We start from the raw sequence: 14,627 nt of genomic DNA, 5'->3' as shown, positions 1-14,627 counted from the left end.
ACTGCACCGCACTGCAGCTGGGCTTCTCCGAGGAGGGAACACACACACACACACACACAGGAATTGATCTGCATACAAGCTCATTCACACACATGCAAACTCACACAAAAGCTAACACAGACCTGCACATGCACACACACACAGAAAGCACTGTTGTACGTGCGTGAGCATACACACACTCGCACAAAGAGATGCAAGGACGTCTCTTCAATGCACACAAGCCAAGTCAATATGATCTAAGGATAAGATGATAGAGTCACATGAAAAGGCCTGAAAGAGATTAGCAGAAAAAAAACGAGTGAGTGACAAAGAGGCTGTCGAGGCTGTTATCATCTCTGTCTCTGTCTATTAAGCTTAGTCTTTGTCTGCATTGTATGTTTTCCAGTGTCTCCCCGCTGAGCAGACACTTCAGTCAAGGGAGAGTCAATAGCACATTAAGAGAGGACATGGGATAATAAGGAGCATGCAGGGACGACCAAGGCCACTGATCAATAGCCCTGATCAGAGCTGATCAGCCACCCAGCTATTAACAACAACCCCAAGGCTTCACCTCATCAGGTAGCACCTCCCTGCCTCTCTATATCTTCAGTATTCAACACCATGCTAGTGTGCAGTACAGCTGTTGACCTGTAGAGGGCAGTAGTGTTCAGCAGCTGTGTCTGCGGGAGTCCCTGTTGGAGAATGGTGCAGTTTCTGGATGCTGACATGAGAACATATTTGAAATGATTTCCTCAGCAATGGTTAAAGGCAGGGATGTAAACCCACCAAGAGTCAGTGTAACCACCATTTTGATAACAGTGATCTATAATTGGCAAACATTAAGCATGGAGGATACAAGACTAGTTAGAAACATATTAAGGCCAGGATATCGTTTGTTGAATGTTGAATGTCTTGATGTTTTCAAGCTGGAGGGTAGATGTTTTTTCACATGCTTTTTGGATATATATTTATTTTGTACACATATAATTTGAATCGGTCAGGAATTCCACTAAATAACAGTATGTCGAAGGAGATTTGTTCTTGATCTAGGCCAACCTGCCTGCCTTTCTGCCTCAACAATCCTGAAAGTCAAGCGAGCGAGGGGTAAAAAAGAGAAAGCCAGCCTGAGACGAGCGCTAGGCGGCACAAACAGGCTGAGAGGAACATGGGGACGGAGCGAGAGAAAGGAAGAAAGGAAAAGGCGCGACTCGAGGGGGGAAAGCTGCGGCGAGTTCGCCGAGTTCAGAAACAAATCGTGTGCAGCCGCAGTCCTTGCGTCCTCGCTTGTGTGTGACACGTTACGTGCGGGAAAAGATGAATGTTTCCACACATTGCCACTTTGCATATGAAAACACCAAAGCCAACCTTTCTACCTCTTTACACCGCGCTCTGCCTTTGAGCTCCACTCCGACAAATATGGGAGAGCAGCGGCGCCGGTGAAGTGAAAAGGCTTATTAAGGAGGGGAACGAAGGAGAGAAGAGCCTCTTATTATGAGTCAATAGACTCTGATGATGCAGTATGTGAAGGACACATACTGCGATGGGCTCCTTTCCATAATGCCTATTTGCATATGACACGAAAGGAGGAGGAGGAGGAGCTGGATGGAGGCAGCCAGAGGGAGAAAAGTTAGGTACAGTACTTGCCTCTAATCTACCTCGGTGCATAATTTCATACCGGCTCACAGCGTGTCCTCGTTTGCTGTGCTATACAAAGGAGCGGGAAAGAGTGTGCCGTGATGCACGACACCTGCGCACACACACACACACACACACACACACACCCTTCTCTCTCTCCTCCTCCTCCGCCTCCGCCATATCCCTCACACCGAGGAAAGAGAACAACAAGTAGGGCAATAAGTGGCAAGCTTGTTCCCACAGCGCAAACACTGGGTGTAATTAAACGACACAGAGAGATAGAAATAGAGGGATAGAGGGAGGGGAGCAGGGTCGGTGAGTTGGAAGGATATAGAGGGAATAAAAAATGAGGCAGCTGCAATTTTCGGGCTTTTTTTGGTTTCTCTGTTTTTCACTTGGTTACGACTTGGTTTCTCTCTCTCCACCAAGTTCTTCCCGCTCTCCTCCTTCCACTCTTCCTCTCTTCCTCTCTTCCTCCAACCTGCAGACGTCCTTTTTCTCGCGCGCTGTTTTTTCAGCGCTAAATGAGGGGGGGGGGGATAGTACATGTAAATTGTGAGCCGTGTGAATTCCGGTGTCATGCAGACGCGATCCGCGTGTGGAAGAATGGTAATTATGCAGCGAGTTAATGAGGCACCCTCAAACACGGGCGTGGTGTGTGGAAAACACACACACACACACACACACACACACAAAAAAACACGAACGCGCGCAGGCAAGCACATAAACTCTGGATAATTACATCATCACCGAGTGACGGATGAGCTCAGAGGCTGAGCCGACAGGGGTCAACCGTAGGGGGGAAACGGTACAGGATTTATCAATAAACAAACCTGTCGCGCACACACACAGACACACACACACACACACACATTTAGATCAGTCCGCCTGCCCTGAAGACTGCTGTGGCAGGTACAATTAATGGATACACCGAGCGGAGGGTGATTTTCTAGGTTGCAGCAGGCTTGTCGATGGGGTGTAGGTTGGCGTTGGGTGACATAAAAGTGCCATTGGGTGACACAAGGTACTAACTTGTGGCCCTTCCCTGAGGCCGGGCCCCTCACCTCAGCTTGTGGGCTTGATGAACGACTGGAGAGGTGTGTGTGTGCCCTGTTAAACAAAGCTGATGCATCATTCTGTCACAGATACACACACACACACAGACTCACACACTCCCGCTGACCCTCCTCTCTTGTGCGATGTAATGGCATCATTAATATCTCTAATGAGAAGCTAACACCCACAGACACCTGAATGCACACACACACACACACACACACACACCGGACACACACACACATACCGGACACACACACATACAAACACAGACTCACCCTAGAATTATATTCACATCTACTGAGCAATTCAAGGATAAGCCTACAGCAGACTTTAGAGTTTGGAATAGTTTTGTGCAAACTCTTCACCGCATCGCATGAAAATCGACTTCATCGACTTTAAAACTGCCTAAGTGACAAGCTGCCGGTGATTTGAGCGTGCGTATTGAATATTATTCCCGAGTCGGAGTCAGCAGCTCAGACGCTGCCTCTGTGAACCCCACGTGCGCAGCGTTGCCAGAGGGGAAAACACAGACAAACTCATATTTAATTCAAACACCCATGGACTCTGGGGCAGGCTGTGAGTCTGCCGCAATCAAACCGGGGTGACAACAAGCTGATATTGAAACGAACCCACGACGGCTTCTCGCTTAACGGCGGCTCGTGTACAACAGGTTTTTACATTATAGCTAATAAGTGTTGGGACTGAAATGTCATCCTTGAAAATGGCAAAAAATATAGCCACAGACTTTGTGTACAACATTTCTGACATAGGTATTACTGGTTATATGAGTTTATTTACGAGTTTGTGATTGAAGCTGTTTTCCAGCCATGTTGATAATCCCCATTCTTTATAAAAAATGGAACTGGCTGCTGTTCTAAGTCTTGTGCTGACCAGGGAGCTAGTTAGTGATCTTTCTCGTGCTGTATCTTGTGTTTTCTGTTCATGTGGACCAATGTGAAAAAAGCTTTTCAGACAGTAAATATGTGTTTGTACTGTTATATAAAAGCGCTGTACCTCACACATACTGTGTACATCATGAACCTTGTGATATGCTTGTCTTGTGATCTATCTATCTATCATAGTCATAAACGTAATCACATTAAAGACTGCCCTCTTTTGAGTATGTTTCAATAGCATGACTTTAACCTCAACATGTGATAATAGCATTGACACCCACTACTGCATGGGCTCCATTAAACGACTACACTGAGTTTTTTGGGAGTTTGTCTCATTGGTCTCCTTACCCAATATGTGATGAGAGGATTGGCACCAAAACCATTTCTGTTAGCCCAGTAGATAGCTCTGTCAGTATGTTATGTAATCTAAAGTTGCAGCAGCTCTAAAGCTGGATGGTTAGTTAGTGTTAATGATGCACCTAAACCGGCTTGCTTAGGGGATTGGTAAAATAGGCACAAAAAAAAGCACTCTTTGGAACTATTTTCAAAGGTCTTTCTTCCTGCCTGGCTTTGAGCGTAATTGTGTTGTTTACACAGGAAATGAGCAAAGTTTTTGTGTTGATTCATAATGGACTTCGCTAACGATGAACACTGAGATTTTGTTTTCAAAACTTATGAATCTACAGGTCGTAGAATAAAAAACAATACCAACTTTACTTAAAGGTTTATCTCAATGCTAGTCGCCTACAATTACTTAACATACTGCATGCTAAAGCGCTGGCATACGCACCGGATAGAGCTATCTGCTGGAGACACAGCGATGATTTTTGGTGCCAGTCTTCACATATTGGGTAAGGTGACCAATGGGCCAAACTCCCAAATGTCTGCGTCGTCATTTAAAGTCATGTTTTCTTTAACAAAAGCATGACTTTAATAGAGCTACTGCTGTAGTTCTCTCCTCTCAGACTGAATAATCCCTGGCAGGGTTTTAAGTACCCACAGTGTACTATAAGTGAGTCACACACCCAGACCAGCATACTAATAGCTTAATATGCCATAGCCTTTAATACTTTGCTCCTCCTTTAAGAGTATAGAGGTCTGAAAGTTAATAACTACCCTCAAAAATGATATTACAGTATTGCTTTCTTGTAGCTCATCTGCAGCCTCAGCGGAGGAGACAGCCAAGCTACCAAGCTCAGCTCTTTCCTCTTTCTTCCTGCCTTTCTTTTTCTGTCCTCTCCTGTTTTGCTCTCACTCAGTCTCTGTCTATCATCCTCCTGCCTTCCTAATCCTATTTCCCTCTCCGCCATTTCACATTTCCCTGTAGCTGCAGACATCAGGCTTTTAAAAAGTAAAAAAAAACAACAACTTTCCGTTGCCCTTTGCTCCCAAAAATACTCCCCCAAACTTAAAATTTGTCCAATTTCCTCCTGTAGTTGCAACATATTTTCTAATCTGACTTTAAAACCTTCCTTAGTGGACATTAATACAGCCTCAGCCTGGCCCTGCCCTATGGGGATTAAATAAGGCAGGGCATACAGCAGAAAGAAAGTTGGAAACAGAGGATTCAGCAGCAGTTTGAATAAATAAAGCACTATGCCGTTTAGTGTCCACTTTGTCACAATTGCTGCTGATCTAATTAGGAAGTCTTTTCTCTGACATCAAGGAAACAAATCTAGATGGCAAGTGCAGACTCTAAAGTCGCATTAGCATTTATGCACTTTAATTTGTAAGTGAACAGGGCGGGCTCGCTGTGGACGCAAGAGCTTTTCAACGAATTAAGCGCCACCAAAACCACATTTTAAAGTCTGCTGTGCCCTTGAAGCCCTGCAAGGAAAGTTCCTCTGGCATTGGATTTTCAAGAACCCTCCTCAGCATTCATGTGAAACGTCTGATTGGGGCTAAGAAAGATTGGTGCCTCCGTCCTCACATTTGCTCCACTTGCGGAAAGGGGCGCGCTGGTGATTTGCCGGCTTGCCTGACAGGCCTTTACGGAGGGAGCAGAAGTCCCTCGGGCTTTCCGGCAGCGGCAACATGCGGCATGTTTGGAATAGAAAGAAGAAACCGGCGTGAGCAGCGATAGCCACCGCGGCTGGACCGACAAAGACAAGAACGTACCTACAGAAACTCAAACTGCATCAACAGAAAATCCAAGGAAAAAGACGTCCCAGTACTGGACACTGTTTGATTGACAGGTGATTTCTTAGAAGTGCAGGGAACTCAAGGATTACCACTTTAAATACTGCTGAAAGACATTTTCTAGAAAGAGTATTTGAGGATGAAATTTTCATCCAAAATGGGGATAATTAGAGGCGAGTTAACACTGCACAAAACACACATATACATACATATCCCCACACACATATACTGTACAGACACACACACACACACTCCCTGCTGCACACACACTCACACAGACATTACAAACTCAAAGATGAAGGCAGTCATAATTTGAAGAGAGGGAGTGCAAAAGCAGTCTTGGCACAATATTTCACTTTCATGTCAAAGGTGACAGTTAAAAAAATAAGGGGAAGGAAGGGACTGCAGTAAGTATCAGCAGTGTCTTGTGGGTAAATTGGGCAGGATGAAAATGAATATTTGATTTTTGTGCTCTTCCTGAGAACGTGATAAATATTCAAACAAGGGCAAAACCTCAAGAAGCTTCCCCTTCACGAGATGAGACACCGAGCGTGAGGCCGCACACATGCAAATGGCTACACACACACAGACAGACAGACATATAAATAGATATAATAAACCATAATACAGGACACACAGACACTGTTAGATGTAACACAAGACACACAAAGACATACATTCCTCCCTCTCTCTCTTTCTCTCTCTCCCCCACTCTGTCACACACACACACACACACAGACAAACACATCTGGTGATGACAAAAGTACAAAAACAGTCTTCAAATTGGAGATTTCCGCCTCCTCAAATAAACAATTATGCACGTGCTGACAATAACACATGCATGAATGCACACTAAAATAAATGTGCACGCATGTACGCACACGCATACACACACACACACCCCTTCCCTTCTAACAGGCGGAGGATATATCGGGGCTGAGAAAAGGCTCAGTGTTTTCCCAGCTCTATTTTTAAACCACACATCCATATCAGGCACTTGATGTGTGCGGTCGGTTTAGTCGGCTCCACTCATCCGATGAGTCCAGGTAATGGGGAGGCTTCTACCTCTACAGATGCAAGTCAGAGTCAAGCATTGTGGAGATGAGAGTGTGTGACGTTTTGGGAAGCGTTGTCAGGCACATAAAAGTATTTACCCTGGGGTAAATAGATATGTGGGGTTGAGTCGATATTGGCCTTTTAATGAAGATCGGGTTACTCAACAGCTTCAGGGGTTCAGTCTGTAAAACCTGCAATGAAATCTACCTCACTTTGCCTTAAGGAGCTGCTAACCCACCTAAAAGAATTTCATTAGTCTAGTTTTAGTGTCCCATGATGGTCTAAATGCTGTTTCAGAGGCTTTTCCACCCTAACAAGATAAGAAACACTGAATCCTTGTAATTTTTTTGTAACTGTTTGGCATGAAAAGATACTAAAAAAAACAAGATACTACAAGAAACAAAAAAAAAAAATTTGCTTTGGTCGAAACCTACTTTGCCCAACTCCACCTATGTCTAGTATACATGACCCTGTCCCGTCTCTCTCTTTGTGTGTGTGTGTCTGTACATGGATGCGTCCCTGGGAGAGCCACTTACCGCAGCGGCCTGAGGGTCCTCAGCAGCCTCAGCACCCTGAGCATGCCCAGTATCTTGGTACCAGAGTTGGAGATGAGAGACACCAGGATGTCGATGACGGAAATCAGCACCAGCATCCCGTCCAGAATGTTCCAGCTGCTCCTCAGGTAGGACTTGTCCCCGAAACACCAGCCCAGAGCTACGATCTGAACACATCAGGGACATACAGGGTTATGATACATGGCTTGAAGGCCTATGGCTGTGGTTTAGTATACATTTAAAATGAAATATTAACTCCAAATGTAATAAAGGATACACGCATATATCTTAAAATGGATATTTTTGCCTGTGTGTTGGCAGATTTATTTGTTGTCATGTCATCTTTTTTATTTATCACATACATTTTTAGATTCGATACATTAAGAGTCGATGCGGACAGTCCCTTATGCACAGTTAATTTGCTTTGTAGAGTGATTGTTTATTTTGAGATTGGCAGCCACAAATATAAAACTTGCAAGTTTTTCCACGACTCATTTCTCATTCTATAGGCCCCGCTCATCTTTTATTCTGCCTATAAAGCAATTTGCATTCCAAAAAATAACAGAGTGACTTTTTTTTTTTTTTAGCTCAAACTTATTAAATCAGGCCAAACAATGCAAGTTTCTGCATCGCTAAACACCTACTGCAACTCAATAGATGAGAGAGAGAGACAGAGAGAGAGGGAGGGAGAGAGTGAGTGAGACAATGATAAAAGGCATGATTTGCATATGTTGTGCCTCGTTGATGCATAAAAGCACACATATAAATAACGTTGGCTGAGGGACCATCAAAGGGACTGATCAAACTTGAAGGACGAGCAAAGACGGGCCGGGGTTACAAATCCCGGGGTTCCCACAGTCCTGACAGCTCCTCCTGACTCCTCACTTCCTGTACGCAATGCTAATTAAAAGCGGTAATCCTCAAAAATCCTCCGCTTCTTGATTTTGTCTACATCGTCGGTGCTAAGCGGGCATTGCTGTGGTGTTTTTGCACTGCGCTTCCCTGGAGATCACTTGGAAATCAAACAGTGTGGCCAGTACTGTGTGTGTGTGTGTGTGTGTGTGCGCGCAGGCCCCATAAGTCTGTGAGCTCTGCAATCGCATTGGGACCAAAAATAGAGACAGAGACTTTTGAATGAGTGACACCCATGAACTTTCCTCCCCTCCGCCTCCTCTCGCTCCTGCCCACGCCGGCATGGACCTCCATTCAAAGCCGGGCCATTTGAATACTGGCGAGACAATCCTCCGCTTAGCATTATGAAACAGCCCTGATTGTGTGTGTGTGTGTGTGTGTTAGTGTGTGTGCATTTTGCATGTGCGTCTGTTCGAGTCTCGATTTCTCGCTCTCTTCCTCCCGTTCTCGTCTTCTTGTCTCTCTCTCCCTGTGTGTTTGTGCAGCTTACAGTATAGGCGGCTGTCGGGCAGAAGTCGTGTTTTCTCAGAGGCTTTGTGTCCAATCAATTTTTGGAGTCTTTGGTTACTATTTTACTCTCCCAGACAAAATGTTCATATCCTGGGCAAACTCTTTCAATGATGGTAGTCAGTCTTGTGTTGTTCAAGGCGGGGGACGGATGATTAGGGTCCCTGCATCAGATTCTAGGATCCAAAAAAGTTCTGACAGTCTAAAACTTTTGCCACATAGTGGCTGGTGTTACAGTGTGGTTACGACTCTTTTCCACTGAGTAACCAGTAAGAATACAGCAGTCAGTGATGACATGCTGATACATGTACAAATTGAAAGGATAATCATGAGTGAAGATAGGTCATAGGATGTAGGCTACCTCTTGCAAGGCTAATGTCAAGATTTGTACTTGTACTTCGTGTCCCGTTGCACAATCTAACATGCAATGAACATATATGATGATCAAAATCAGCTTGGGAAGTGAGTCAGTGGTACTTGTTGTGGCTTCTCTTTTAAAACTGCTGCTATAGGTGGACTCCAGAGTCACTTACCTTTACGGTCATCTCAGTCACAAAGATCGCCGTGAAGATGTAGTTGGACAACGTTAGGAAGATCCGCTCCTGAAAAAGGACAGGGGAGAGAGAAGGAAGGATAGAGGAGTGAGAGAGGGAGAGACACGGTTGAGTTTAGGTACATACTTTGTTGCCCAAATGAAACAGGACTTTATGAAACCAACATTTCAACAGCAAAGTTATCATTTCCTTTGTTAATCTAAATATAGTTAAAACTTTTTTTGCTGTCGAAACACTGATTTTGCAATGTCAAGGTGAATCTGTGCGTATGAGCTGTGGGTGTTTCTGTTGTTTACCCCGTCGACTGCCAAAACACCAGTCGAGCCGTATGTTTTCATCTGCTTCTAAGTTGATCTACAAAATAGTGTTTTAGCTGAATAATGTGTGAGGGAGCTAATTTACTCATACACTGTGCATCTGAGAACATCTGTGTACAAACACCCCAATTTCCCTCACTAATGATGGCTGGCATAAACTACTAAGGCTTACTCTTCATAAGTGCTGCAACAAATATGCAGAGAAGACATTTAATCTTGTATTCTGCTCTAAGTGAAGAAATCTGCCAATGAGGTTGAGATAATCGCACTTGATACTAATACAAATCAACTTGTTTCAAGAATGTTGTGTCATTTTCTTGATATTCTTCTTTCAAGATATTGACACTTTGCTTATAGAAAATGCCAGTATCAATTGAGTTGGATTGCATTGGAAATGTGGAATTATCTCACCTGCCCAATTATGAAGATGAAAAATCTTGTTAAGTTGGACATTTCTGCAGTGAAAGCAACATATTGCATCAGTTCTTTTATTTTCATCAGTTCCAGAAAACAAGCACAGTTTTTGTTTCGCCAGGGCCCAAGCAACCCAACACACATTGTGAACACCAAGCTATTAGTCCTCCATCTATACACACTCACAGTACCGTACTCCCATGCTGCTCCCATACCTCCTGTTGCCTGAGGCGGCATGGCTCGGCGGTGTGTGTGGAAGTGGGAGAGGATGGGAGCCTGTTTACTAAGCTAAACAAGGACTGAGGAGAGAAAACAAGCAGGCTAGCAGGAACGAAATCCTCTCACCGACTGCTTATTTACCCTACTTCCCCAGTGTCTGGGGAGACAAGACCCTATGCTGCTTCTGTAAGTGTGTGTGTGTGTTTGTGTGTGTGTGTGTGTGTGTGTGTGTGTGTGTGTGTGTAGGTGGTTGCCTTTCCCACGACCTTCTGCTACCATCACACACGCTGAAAAACACAAACACACACACACACACACACACTGTACACACACGGATGTCAGTCCTGCAGAGTTGTGACTTATTTCTGATGTCTCTGGGAATGTCGGCCATGACATCACTGGGAATGCTGGAGTTTAGAGGGTTTATAAATTCCAGGCTTGACAGCGGCCATTCCTGTCCTCTGCGAAAGAGGCTTCATACATTCATTCATTATAAACGAACAACAGGCATGCAGTATGGAATGAGAGAGGGGTGGGGGAAGGCAGAGAGGAGAGAGAGAGAGATGGAGAGAGAGAGGAGGGAAAATGCGTTGCACACTAGATGCGATTTCACAAGGTAAACAGTTTCTCTCCATCCGTTTCCTATGACAAGTGAATAACCGTGTGCCTGCAACGTGATGACAAACATTGAAAGAATTTATATTATGCAAATGAGCACGTCGGCCACCGTACAAGAACCGATCACATTCAGGCAAAAGGCTGGATTGTTGGTCTTTCTGGTGAGTAACATTAGCGAAGGCAGCCGTAAATACTAACTTTAGCTGCGGTAGGCTAAACAAGTAATGTTAGCTTGCTAGCTTAACTATCCCTTCACATCCAAATAGCTGTAGCCACTTAGCCACTAAACCAAGAATTTGCTTGGATGTTTGTACCCAATGAAATGGCCACAAGCGAAGTGGTCATGCTCGGTCTGCATGTACCGTTACAGATGCAGAGGCTTCTGTTACTGCTCCTGGAGTATTTTGAGATGAGGATTGAAGGGAACAGAGGTCACAAGAGACAGTGCCAGGAATCCAGGGCTCCTTCAAAAGGATTAGAACATCTCCCCGTTGCCCTGCACTCATCTATTTCTCATCCCTCGCTCCTGCGGTGCCATTATTCCCGGTCTACTGCCTGGCATCCAGCGTCTCCAGCCACAGCTCAGAGACCCACTGAGGGAACCACCAGCTACCAGCCTGAAAACCTCATGCCAGCCAGGCCTAGTCTGAGGTAATGCTGAACATAATGGCAGAAACCAGGCTGTGACATAAACCCAGAGACACTTTGCTTAGTTACAGGCCGTTATGAACAACAGCCGATACTTAACACTTCCAGTAGGAGCCACCGGTATTCTTGCATGAGTGGTTAAAGCTGCACAATTTCACATGCAGGCGGCTCCAAATGGCATCAGTAACTAAGTGTCTCTTAGTTCAGCCATCCTTGGAGAGTCCATCTTTCTCTGGATGGAGTGATCGCTCGCTACCGTTTAGGACATAGTTTTGTATTTTGCCATTTTTGATATATCCCGATTTCCCACCAATCACCACACCTGGCACCTAAATAATAATGATAACAATTTGGGCAAATAGGGTAAAATTACAGCATATAAATTACTGGGGATGGGAGGCCCTTGTCTATTACAGCCCCACTTTGTGATTTCGGCTGTTAGGAGTATTTTTACATAAGAATCTTGCCTAGTGCAGCTTTAAATCATGCAATCACACGCCGTTCCAGTCCTCTGAACAACAGAAAACATGGTCAACCCACACTGAGAGTATCTGTTCCCGGCAAGCTTTCATCATGGCCTTTCAAAGACGAATGCGAGGCTTGTAGCGCCACCTCTCCATCTTAACGCTCTCTGGAGAAGATGACGCGGCCGCTGAAAGCTTAGATTGGTTGTAATTTATGAAGTTGATGCTGATATAATTCAATTTAGAGCTCCAGACAGTGATGTATTGTCCCCCAGCTCAATTAGGAATAATAAATCATAATAGGTGGTATAATCATCCTCAATCATCTCCACTGAGCTACAGGAAGGGAGTATCCAGGCAACCTCCAGCACCAAACCAAAACAGCAATGCGCTGAAAGCCAAAGCCAAATTGTCTGACATCACTTCCAGGACAATAAACTAATTATGCAGCCTGCATTCCACACTGAAATGTCATGACTAAAACATTTTATCTCTGTAACAGTGAGCAAATTCCTTTTTAAAGTAACTAACATGTATCTTTGTCGAGCTAAGGCACACAGTACAGCAGGTAATGCAAAGCAGTAGCTGTACACAAGCAGCAGAGTGATAAATTGAACATTGTTTGGTTGTTATACACTGCCAAAACTGCATCAGCGAGTGGAAATCGACTCACAATCAGCCTCATTAATTCAAAGCAGCCCACACTGAAAAACAAATAGCATCCTGCAATGACCACCCAGGCAAATGAGATCTAGAGCAATAAGCATCAGGGCTTGAAGCCGTAATGACTGTTCATTCTCTTGCTTCTTGCCACTCGCTGCATCATACATTTCCATCTCATTTCAATAACGGCCTCAGGGTGCGGGCTGGACAGCAGGGGAAGAAGCCGACAAAATATATGTGCATCCTAAAATGTTGGGTCTCTGATCGCAGGTTTAGTGTGGCTGGTGTGGTGTGTAAGTACGCCCGGGCGCTCGTGTGTGTAAGCAAGAGAGCGAGCGACAGAGAAAAGCCACCCGTCTCATCTTGCTGCCCTGATGAGACCGAGCGGCCTGCGGGGCGGCCTCCATTTGTTAAACATCTCCTTTCCTGGACATTAGCCACGTACGCCAGCCCACAGATAATTGAATCAATTACGACAGCGGCGTCTCCTCCGTGTTTCGGTCGCAAAACAAGCAGAACCGAGCGTTCCGGCGAGACCCAACCGCAATTAGGCCCGTCCGTGGGAACACTCGCTACCTCGCTCGGTGAGGGAGAAAAAAAAAAAATCAAACAGTGATAATTAGTGTGTTTATGCATCGAGCGGCCAGGCTGTGTTCAACTGCTGCTTTCACTGCTGCTGCTGCTATTGCCGGGACTAGGAAAGGGCAGGAAGGGGAGTAGATGTGTGTGTGTGTGTGTGTGTTGCAGCAAGGCATGCAGCCAGCACTCCCAGGCCTGAGGGGCTGGTGCATTAGCCAAGGAGGTGACGGTGTTGATGATGCAGTGCAGTAGTATACAGGGGTATAGCACACATTACCCAAAGCTACTGGCTCACAATCAAACATTAGCGGTTCTCTGCTTACACAACGTTCTGCTCCACTGAAACTTGTATTTCCACTGTGTGTGTGTGTGTGTGTGTGTGTGTGTGTGTGTGCATGTTTGTTTGAACAACTACTGAGGCTGTACGTAATGACAGGTAGCTACACTTTCTCCTTGTCTTCTCCATTTCTGTATTGAGTTCTGTGAGCTGGCACCGAGTTTTCTTTGTGATTGATTTTACACACACCCCTGGAGTGTGTGTGTGTGTGTGTGTGTGTGTGCCTGTTTGTTTATCTAGCTGTCTTTCAGTCTGTTTTTCTGTTTTTTACCTCTTTCTGTGGTTGTCATTGAGGCCTATGAAAGCATTACACGCATATTTTTATACACTTTGTCTCCGACTTTCGAGAGAGAAATGTACACACACTTTGACTGTTGTTCGAAGTGTGTGTGTGTGTGTGTGTGTTGTGATGCTCACCGCACTGCCGGGGTCGATGCGAGGCCTCTCCATGGCGATAGTGATGCAGTTGAGGAAGATGATGACGAGCACCACGTGGTCAAACATCTTATGGGTGATGATCTTATTGCAGATGATCCGAAACCTGCCAAACAATAGCAGCAACAGGCAGAGATTAAAAACTGTAATCATTTGACTTGATACATTGTATGCTACTAAATTAATATTGAATATTGAACAAGTGTGAGTTCTAACAAGTGTGTGTTTTGGTACAAAAAATGAAATAATTCCTCAGAGTTTTGCATTTCTTACCACAAACACAAAAACCTATCCAGGTTATGGCTCAGTATTTCTCACAATATAAATGTTCCCATTGCAATAAAAAGACATGTCCTGTAAATCCTGACAGAATATCTTACATATGACATGGACATGGACTGAAACACGCTGCGCACACAAGTAATGAAAGATTCCCATTCAATTTAAGAGAGCTTGTCTCGCATACAGTAACTCGGTAATGAACCATTGTGGAATTACGAGTCATTAATTATGCTTGACTTTCATTACCGTACATGAAAAGGTTCTCCTAGGCCTTTAGCGAGGGAGAACAGAGTGAGGGAAAGAGGAAACGGTTGTGATATATGGCACTGGAAGGGATTAAACCGTGCATCAAATCCGCTT

General features: G+C 44.8%; 1 protein-coding gene across 1 annotated transcript in view; it reads right to left on the bottom strand.

The window, feature by feature from the left end:
- cacna1g (calcium channel, voltage-dependent, T type, alpha 1G subunit) overlaps positions 1–14,627 on the bottom strand; it is a 193,230-nt gene that overhangs the window by 37,834 nt on the left and 140,769 nt on the right. The window contains 3 exon segments of the mRNA XM_071541519.1: positions 7,301–7,485; positions 9,271–9,339; positions 13,968–14,091. Coding sequence (XP_071397620.1) covers positions 7,301–7,485; positions 9,271–9,339; positions 13,968–14,091 — 378 coding nt within the window.

Source organism: Centroberyx affinis, unplaced genomic scaffold (assembly GCF_046629955.1).
Source record: "Centroberyx affinis isolate AG114_WGS23_722 - 3 ecotype Tasmania unplaced genomic scaffold, CSIRO-AGI_Caff_v1 ptg003894l_1, whole genome shotgun sequence".
NCBI classification, from domain to species: Eukaryota; Metazoa; Chordata; class Actinopteri; order Beryciformes; family Berycidae; genus Centroberyx; species Centroberyx affinis.
This window is presented reverse-complemented; position numbering and strand designations above follow the sequence as displayed.